General features: G+C 40.3%; 1 protein-coding gene across 1 annotated transcript in view; it reads left to right on the forward strand.

The window, feature by feature from the left end:
- The window catches only part of LOC137272338 (cholesterol 7-desaturase nvd-like), a 41,174-nt gene extending 30,978 nt beyond the window's left edge, over positions 1-10,196 (forward strand). Inside the window, exons 4-6 of the mRNA XM_067804707.1 lie at positions 1,776-2,021; positions 2,480-2,653; positions 5,873-10,196. Of these exons, the coding sequence (XP_067660808.1) occupies positions 1,776-2,021; positions 2,480-2,653; positions 5,873-6,040 (588 nt within the window). The 3' untranslated portion in view covers positions 6,041-10,196. The remainder of the gene's footprint in view (positions 1-1,775; positions 2,022-2,479; positions 2,654-5,872) is intronic.
- The last annotated feature ends 219 nt before the right edge of the window (positions 10,197-10,415 follow it).

The raw sequence follows: 10,415 nt of genomic DNA on the forward strand, positions 1-10,415 counted from the left end.
GACGGCCAGCTTGAATATTGCTGACTGCTGTGTTATGCAACACACTGTAATACAAGTCTGCGTTCCTGTTTTGATATAAACTGACTCTTACCCCAAACCCCATTAAAAGCCTTCGATCCAAGCATATTCGTCGCGTTTTTGCATGTAACATTTTGCTTGTACATTTGAAATTGTTTGTCAGATCTAAACTGTTAGCATATATGTTTTCTGGGAAAGTTGTAATGCCATTTTTTACTTGTGGCTATCATATGGATTATTCGTCGGTCCACCTGTATAAAATGCATACTTGTCCACGTCTCTAAAACTTACTTGTCCACCACTATAAAAGACATACTCGTCCACCTCTATAAAAGAGATACTCGACCACCTCTATAAAAGACATACTCGTCCACCTCTATAAAAGACATACTCGTCCTCCTCGGTAAAAGACATACTCGTCCTCCTCGGTAAAAGACATACTCGACCACCTCTATGAAAGACATACTCGTCCACCTCTATGAAAGACATACTCGTCCACCTCTATAAAAGACATACTCGTCCTCCTCGGTAAAAGACATACTCGTCCTCCTCGGTAAAAGACATACTCGTCCACCTCTATAAAAGACATACTCGTCCACCTCTATAAAAGACATACTCGTCCTCCTCGGTAAAAGACATACTCGACCACCTCTATAAAAGACATACTCGACCACCTCTATAAAAGACATACTCGTCCACCTCTATAAAAGACATACTCATCCTCCTCTGTAAAAGACATACTCGACCACCTCTATAAAAGACATACTCGTCCACCTCTATAAAAGACATACTCGTCCTCCTCGGTAAAAGACATACTCGTCCACCTCTATAAAAGACGTACTCGTCCACCTCTATAAAAGACATACTCGTCCACCTCTATAAAAGACATACTCATCCTCCTCTGTAAAAGACATACTCGACCACCTCGGTAAAAGAAATACTCGTCCACCTCTATAAAAGACATACTCGTCCTCCTCGGTAAAAGAAATACTCGTCCACCTCTATAAAAGACATACTCATCCTCCTCGGTAAAAGAAATACTCGTCCACCTCTATAAAAGACATACTCGTCCTCCTCGGTAAAAGACATACTCGACCACCTCTATAAAAGACATACTCGTCCACCTCTATAAAAGACATACTCGTCCTCCTCGGTAAAAGACATACTCGTCCACCTCTATAAAAGACGTACTCGTCCACCTCTATAAAAGACATACTCATCCTCCTCGGTAAAAGAAATACTCGTCCACCTCTTTGAAAGACATACTCGTCCACCTCTGTAAAAGAAATACTCGCCCACCTCTATAAAAGACATACTCGTCCACCTCTATAAAAGGCATACTCGTCCACTTCTATAAAAGAAATACTCGTCCACCTCTTTGAAAGACATACTCGTCCGCCTCTGTAAAAGAAATACTCGTCCACTTCTATGAAAGACATACTCGTCCACCTCTGTAAAAGAAATACTCGTCCACCTCTTTGAAAGACATACTCGTCCACCTCTGTAAAAGACATACTAGTCCACCTTTTTGAAAGACATACTCGACCACCTCTATGAAAGACATACTCGTCCACCTCTATAAAAGACATACTCGTCCACCTCTATAATAGAAATACTCGTCCACCTCTTTGAAAGACATACTCGTCCACCTCTATAAAAGACATACTCGTCCACTCTATGTAAAACACACTCGTCTACCTCTATGAGAGACACCTGTAGTGGCCAATGACCTCATCCTGTTGTCCTTCTGTCTCTAGGAGATACCTGAGAATGGCGCGGACGTGGTGCATCTGTCCCAGGTGCACGGCTCGTTCATCGGTGCAGGCATAGACCTACGTCACATGTGGAACAAGATGTGGGGCTTCGCTAAACACGAGTGGTGCGCGGAGTGGCATGCCTTGCCTCCTCCAGATGGACACATCGGTCACATCAAGCTACAGCACAGCATCAACATGTTCGGGATCCACTTCCCTCCCGTCGACCTCAACATCAGCGCTCAACAGGTGCGTCATTCATTGCGTAGAGGAGTGTACCGACATATACATATGTGAACAGTTCATTTTAATATCTTGTCTATGGCTACATCCGTGCCTATTAATATTTCTCTATGGCGTGAAGGGTAAATAAAAAGAATTACCTATCCAACAGCGTACCCGGACTAGACATTTCTTTGGTCATGCTATTGACCGCTTATTCTTGGTAAGGGGTTACTGTTCAACAATGTTCAATCGTTTAAGTGTGATAATTGTATTATTCTCCAAAGGTGAGACATTTGCCAACAAACAGGCTAGTTTCGTTAATCCCTGTGCCATCACTGATTGTAAGTGTTCGCTTCATGTAAGTAAAATCACCTATTTGCCGGTTTTGCCCAATGGGGAGTATTTCATTAAAGGGTATAATCGATATTGTCTTGATGTTTTGAAGCCGCCTGTCCACATGAAGACCGTGCCCCCTGTTTCAGATCGGCCCCGGGGTAGTGTATCTTGAGTTCACCAGTATGTTTGGCAAAGGAGTGTTTATACAGAGTCTCACGCCCATCGAGCCTATGGTGCAGAAGCTCGTCCACAACATCTACGTCCATTGGACAATGCCTACGTTCATCGCTAAGTTCTTCATGTTCGGGGAGGCTATACAGGTACGTATATTACAGTGAGTGAGTGAGTGGCTGGAAGGGTGGGTGGGTGAGTGAGTGAGTGGGTGGGTGAGTGAGTGAGTGGGTGGGTGAGTGAGTGAGTGAGTGAGTGAGTGAGTGAGTGATTGAGTGTGTGGGTGGGTCGTTGGGTGGGTGGGTGAGTGAGTGAGTGTCTGGAAGAGTGAGTGAGTGAGTGAGTGTGTGGGTGGGTGGGTGAGTGGGTTGGTGGCAGGTTGAGTGAGTGAGTGAGTGGCTGGAAGGGTTTGATTTACGCCTCTTTTACCAACGTCTCACCAGAAATGGCTTCACACATTCCACCCAAGGGGAAAAAACCGGGTCTTTGACGTAACGAGCGAACACCTTAACCTTAAGCCTACCCCAGCACCCTGATCACAATCAGGCACATATACCTACACATTAGACACAAGACATACAACGGCCTCAAACAACAGACACACAGTGATCAGTGAAGACAATGCCGAAACCCGAACCACATGAAATGAGGTCTGTGAGATTCATATCATGAAAATATGTACTCATGGTCACAAATACGGACACTCCTAAAAATACAAGTGTTTCTTTATTCTTTTCCATATATCTTCACAGTTTTGTATTGCTCTGTAGGTGAAACCCTGGATAAGAATAAATTTGTACCTGTACTTTCAGATGTTCCCTTATTCGTATCCATGAGTTTATGGAGGCTACCAACATATTTTTGCTCTATTTGCTTTTTCGCTGTTTTGAACCAATTATATTTGTGAATATCATTTGCGAACCCCCTTGCATTCTCTGATCAACAGGTAGAAGGTTTTTCGAAAACCACGTAGCTGGGAGGCATACTGTAAGACACTGCCGAACAGTATTGTGTCAAACGTTAGAAGATGCCTTCAAACCGCCCGGCTTATTTTTCATTTTTCTAATCTCCCGCCAGTTTCAAATTACCTCGAGTACAGTGACATGTTACTGATTTACAGTCCTTTGTACGCGGGATTTTATTATATCATCATGTAATATCTGGGGTCGTGCCAACTTAACTTGTCAGACGAGTACAGAACGTGCGTGGCCTTGACATCCTTTTGTCAGGCGTCCATTTTTCTATAAGCCCCGGTGTCGTTGGTCGCTGACTTTGTTTGCAGCCGAATCGAATCACCAGTTTTCGAAATTAACACTTTGAGGTATCAAATTTTCTGTTCAAAATCCTATTTTTCTACCTGAAAAAACAGTAGCTACAATAAGCTACCTGGTATTTTTAGTGAAACCGCTTACGTTCATCAATTAGCCGTCATTCAAAGATCTCCACTTGCGCACTTTCACTTGTAAAGTTACTGATACTGGTTTTTATTTTCCAAAAAAATTGCTCATCGTAACTTTTCTTGGTCACTTACGCATCGCAATGCTCACATAACTGCGACAGAGAATCAGAAGTATAGCATTACTGCTTCATATGTTTGATAATAGACATTTCCTGTAGCGTGAGGGCGATGAAACGTCACCTGCTAAATACACGCAAAGGCATTACTTTTTGCATAACTTGATACATACCGGTGTACAGAGGTACTTAACACCCTATGAACCGTTACATGACATAAATAACACAATAGGCAAAAAACCTCCAGCCAGGTAAGGGACTTTGCTACTATTTTAAAACCAGGTGGCAAGCACTTGCTACTTCATAAAAAAGTTAATTTCGAACACTTATCGAAACTCAATTAAGGCTTGATTTTGTTCTTTGCTGAGAAATTGTAATCTACAGTATATCAGATGTTGATATATTGACGTTACGTTTGCAAACATTGTAGTCATCCCAAATACTGCCAACACGGCTTAAAATGCTCACCCAATCACTCATTTACTTACTTACTCACTCACTCACTCAACAGACGCACGGTATATGACATATTCGTTTCATCAAAAACAATGCGTATGTATCTTTTCAGAGGATAAAGGAAAGCTTCACAATTCAACACATCACACTCGTTAGAGGAAATTAATATTTTAGAGAGAAAAAAATGAGGAAAAGGAATGCAATATTTAAACAAAGGGAAGATCATGTAATATTCAGACTCTGTGACGTTTGTCTTTTGTCTGTGGTTTTCTATAGGAAACGCTAATGAATATGCTTTTTAACTCATAAACATATGAATGTTTTATAACGGTCTGATGTTTCTTTGTCATAAAACGACTGAATAGTATCAAGATTTCTACATACTATTGTATTGAGATACTGACGTCGGGAAAAGGTTGTTAGCTGTCACACACAGACGGATGCCTTACACAGCTGATGTCTTTGATGTGCTCCCCGTCACGTGGCATTGATTAAGTTTACAATGGGTCCAGGAGCCGTTGGCGACGTAACTCATTACGACGTTGACCTATTTTCATCCCACGTTGTTTTTGTCTGTTTGTTTTGTTGTTTTACGTTCTAAGGCGGTGGGGTAGCCTCATGGATAAAGCGTTCGCTCGTCACGCCGAAAACCAGCGTTCGATTCCTCACGTGGGTACAATGTATGAAGTCCATTCCTGGTGTCAGCCGATTAAAAGGAAATCTTTCGCTTACATTTAAACTCCTGTTCAAAGCTGGTGCCAAGTTGCTATCGTTTGTGGAACACGACCGAAATAACGTTCTGCAGTTTAAATCGTACAGCATTGGTTTGCCTGGACCAAAATACTACCGACTTCAGCGTAGAACAGCTTAAATCGTACAGCATTGGTTTGCCTGGACCATAATACTACCGACTTTAGCGTAAAGCAACTTAAAAATAGTACACCGTTGGTTGCCACGACCCCGTTGCACAAATTTCTCGTAAGTCTAAGATTTGGTAACTTTTCTCGTAGCAATCGTTCCTCCTATATTGGACCTATATGTTGTAAGCTCTCTAAGCGCTAAGACAGTCGTAAGCACCATACATTAACACTGACTAACGACTGTCTTAGTACTAAGAGAACTTCGAAAATCTAGGCCCTGTAGCATAAACTGATGACAACCGCAGTACTAAGCTAGCTTTGTGAAAACGGACCCTGGGCCATAACATTAGCGACTGCAGTGTAGAGCAACTCAAATTTAGTACTCCATTAAACATTGTTGCCTGGACCACAGATTAGAGACGGTAGCTTTAAACAGCTTGAATCGTACACCATAAGGTCAGGTAAAGCATATTATAGATGTTTTCAATCGTAAACCATGAACACCATTATCATTAACCTCTTTATTGATGGTTTCAGGTTGAGCGGGATGTCATGATATGGAACAACAAGCGGTATGAAGGAAAGCCCATGTTCGTCAAATCCAAGGAGGACTCGCTTATCGCCAAACACAGAAGATGGTACTCGCAGTTCTACTCCGAAAACAGTCCTCGGCATTTATTCCGAAAGGAAAACTTGGACTGGTGAAAGATACTTCCACAACGTTGACTGTAACAGTGATCATCCTCATCGTCATCAGGTGTGTCAAGGAAACGAAGTCTTGTCTTAAGGTGCTTGCCACAATCGAATTCAGATCAACACAAATGGATTGGATGAGGATCGAGGAAACCCTTGTATGGAAGGGGCAGTAATGTTCAGATTAGGATCAGCATCAATACAAGTGATGTTAAGGAGCTAGTAATTTAGGATTCGGATCAACACAAATAAATTGGATGAGGATTGAGTAACGCTTGTATTGAAGGGGCAGTAATGTCCAGATTAGGATCAGCATCTTTTCAAGTGATGTTGAGGAGCTAGTAATTTGGGATTCGGATCAACTGAAGTGATATCTAGGACTTCGTAATTTTCGGATTCTCTTCAATACATGTGAAGCCGGAGAGTCAGCTGCATTCTGCTTCGGCTCAATAAATGCAGCTGAGGTGTACTGCTAGTGTGGCATACGAGTCGAACGTCGAGATAACACAAAGGTCGACTTTGAAAGGAACACTGAAGTTAGTCGAGCAAACAGGTCTAGTGCGTTTATACTCAGACGACCTAGATTTATTGATTTTTTTCTGGTTTCTGTTACAAAGGCGTCTCTGTGATGGCTCATAATTTCAGTATTAGGGCAATGCACGTGGTGGTACCCACCCGGGTTACATAGTATTGTGCTTCCGTCTTGTCAAAGTCGAGTTATACTTTCAAATACATATAAATAGTGTTTTGGAAACGACAGTTATGTCAAGCCTGCACTGCGATTTACGTGCAAATTCATTTGAATATATTACGATTGCAACAGCATTCTATCCAAAGTTTACTTTATCTGTTGACTATACCGAAGGTCGAACCCGTCAGTACTCGGTCTCTAGATATTCCTGGTAAAATTTCTAACAGCGGCGAAGCAGCAGAATATTTCTCTTGGTGCTAATAGGTTTACAAATACGAATATGTTAGGTTATTTCAAATACGACACTGTAAACTGCAATCTGTTTCGCATATTCCGGGTGACACGTTTTTGAACTCAACATGGACGCCACGGATATATGCGCATAATGAAAGTTATATGACGTCATGACAGAAACTGGTCTGTGACGTTGAATGTCGTAAACAATAACTTTGTTACAATATTTATTGTTGATCTCAAATATAATGATTTCATTATGTCCAGGACACACGAAGCAACTTAAGATATCTATTTCGGCATAAATTTGTGTTAGAGACACAGAACATACAGGGATACTGGAAACTGCTATATTAATGCAAGATCTTTCGATGCCCCCCAAAGTGCCAAGGTTGTATAAAACGAGATATACTATTATTTGTTGGCGAGACTGACTTGTGAGAATGTGAGTATGTTTTATTTACAAATCAATGTATGAATGTGACGGAGACTTGTGACCATCAGACGATGTACAGGTAACAGATGGTTACCTGCAGAGATACTCGCAAACCGAAGTTGAGAAATCCGTCACAGCTGTGTTTGCGGTGTGGCCATTGTATCCATTATCGTTATAAAAACCGTTGCTGAGTGACATATTTATTTTACAAATGTGTAATATCAATGTATATATATGGATGTGAAATATTTATTTTTAAGTGACAAACACTCTTGTTTCATTTCTTTCTTTATGTCTATCCGACATTCCAAATTGTATCGACGGTGCAGTGTAATATTTAGTTTGCCGCTTCAAGTCCATTCACTTGACGTTTTTTTCGAATGTATAGAAGCACTTACAGAGTACAGAGTAAAAAAAAACTAACCATGTGAGAAACGCCATTTATGTCATGTTGTGGAATTATCAAATACTGTTATGGTTTTGGAATAGTTTTATGCTTTAGGACACATTTCCACCTTTTGTTTCATCGGGTTGTATGTCCATAGATTTATCATTCGAAGTCCATGTCCAACATTCCTTTCATGAGTCGAGGTTCCTGGTCACCATCAGTATCATCGCTCGATGTGTTTGTCCATCATCAAATTTATAACTGTAACCCCGTGTTCATTTTCAGCCTCTGGGTCATGACCACCATCTGTAATTTCTGTATAAACTATACCATAAAAAAGTAGAGAATATTCCATTTTGCAAGCATATCACTAGCCAATGCCAGTGAACTGAGAAAAAGTAATATATATCCATACTGATGAAACATTTCTAAAGGAATGGAATAAATTAACACACATGCCCATTAATTTCCCTTCATCATCTGTTTCCTCCTTCATCATCTGTTTCCTCCTTCATCATCTGTTTCATCCTTGTCTTCATCATTTGCATGTTATCAATCTTGTGAATTCAATATCCCCTACTTTTTCAATAGTATATATACATGATAATCCCAAGAGACAAATTCCCTTTGGAGGAAAAGGGGAAATAGCTGTGAGTTACATGAATGGATCTATGAAAATTAGTTAATACACCGGGTGTTCGTGAATAGGGCAAGCATGTCCTGCCCTAACGGTAGCACTCACAAATCATGAAGTTCGCTTAAAGAGTATCTATTGGCTGCTTAACGCTACACAGCACTAATACCGTCATGGATTTAATCTTCCATCATGAATTTATGCAAAACCCGCACCCAGTCTCTTCACATAGTTACAGTTAGCAGCCATAAACGTCATGCTTGTCTAGTTTCTTTTCTTTATTATTCAAAAAGTATGAACTGGTATGAGCCAATTTTGATCGCCCAAAATCGTGTCTCTGAGGGTATTGATTCACTCCAAAGGGGTAGTTTATAGGGTATTTCTACACCTGTGTTCAGCACTCTATTAAAACACTTGTTTTAAAGCGCAGTTTCCTACTGTTTATCTGTTCACACGCTGAACATGTTTGTGACGCAGCTCGTAAACTCCCAACAGCGATTTACATGTCTGTTAATAACGCGTCTTTTATGGACAATTCACTGCAGTCGAGTTTCTGTATGCTGGACGTTTACCCAATATGCTCACCCAGTGAGTAAATAAAGATATCCTTAAGTGGCAACATTGAGTAATTATGCAGAGCGTTGTTATACCATTTGGTTCATTTAATGTTTTCGTACGTATTTGAACGCGAGGGATTTAAACTTAAGCTCCTGAATGCCTCGTGTCACGTATTCTGTGACTTTATCGTCCCTCATAAATTCAGGTTGCAATTACTACCAGATTTATCATCCTGACATTTGCTGCGACTTTCCTGTAAAATGTGCATGATCGACGCAGCTTGGACTTGGTTCTATATCAACAATGAGAATGTGTGCCTGATATGTCCATCATGAGTGATCTCCCTTGAATGTAACTGCCGTCCGACACGGCTGATTCCAGAGCACATAGTGTTGTACTCTTTTCGTCCATTAGAAAAGGGAATTTATCGACAATAATTCTAATATAAATGTTTTGTTACAATATTTTATTTCTTTTGTCCATGACGTATCACATCTACAGTTTGGCATTATTTAGTTCTGCACTTGTTTATTCGTTAATGTATTTATTTTAGTAGATCCATGTATATGTTTATGTCAGACAACTACATAACAAAGATCTACACTTTTCATTTGTTGATATTTATGCGTATGCTTTTGCCGCGGCGTTGTGTGGAGTTTGAAACAAGTGACAACGCGTTTGCATAATATATATTTTGTCTTTCACCTCGAGCTCTGTACAGCCGTGATGGTGTGCGAAAAATTCCTCGGATAAAAAGCAAGGGGAAAGAATCCTAAATTTTCCTTGGAAAAAGGTTCTCCGGAAAAAAGTAACATTTTTAAAAAGATGATTTTTCACTAAAGAATAAAAAAATATTTTTTAGTTTTTCATAATTTTTCATAGCATTTATTGACCTTCATGTATTGTATATTCATAAAACCAGTACAATAGATAGATCTTGAATACGTTACAGAGGTTTTCAGCTGTATTCCTACTACAGAATAATGCTGAATAAAAGTAAAAACAAAAACGCGCATGGACACTTTGAAACATACGACTCATGCCTTTGAAAAAAAAACTTTGACATCAAAGTTGGTTCATTAAATAAGTTTTTATTACATTAGGATTTTTCCGGTGTACTTTTTTCGGGCACTATTATATCGCTTCACGACTGCTTCACCACTACCGACCTGTATGTATGTATATATATATATGATGTAAATATGGAATAATAAATTATTATTTTTCTATCATAGTTGTCTACATATTTATGTTTGTACAGACACCAATCTTGATTGCAAAGGGCAGAGCAATCGGTATCTGGGTGTAACTTGTATCCGTGTTTGATGGGTGTGTGAAGAGAGGAGGCTAGGTCTAAGGACGCGTATCCCGGATATCCAGGCTGGGCAATGGGTAGGTCCCGGGTATCCGTCTCAATGTCCGGATCCGCCATGATCATCTGACTTA

This window comes from Haliotis asinina, chromosome 2 (assembly GCF_037392515.1).
Source record: "Haliotis asinina isolate JCU_RB_2024 chromosome 2, JCU_Hal_asi_v2, whole genome shotgun sequence".
In the NCBI taxonomy this organism is placed as follows: Eukaryota; Metazoa; Mollusca; class Gastropoda; order Lepetellida; family Haliotidae; genus Haliotis; species Haliotis asinina.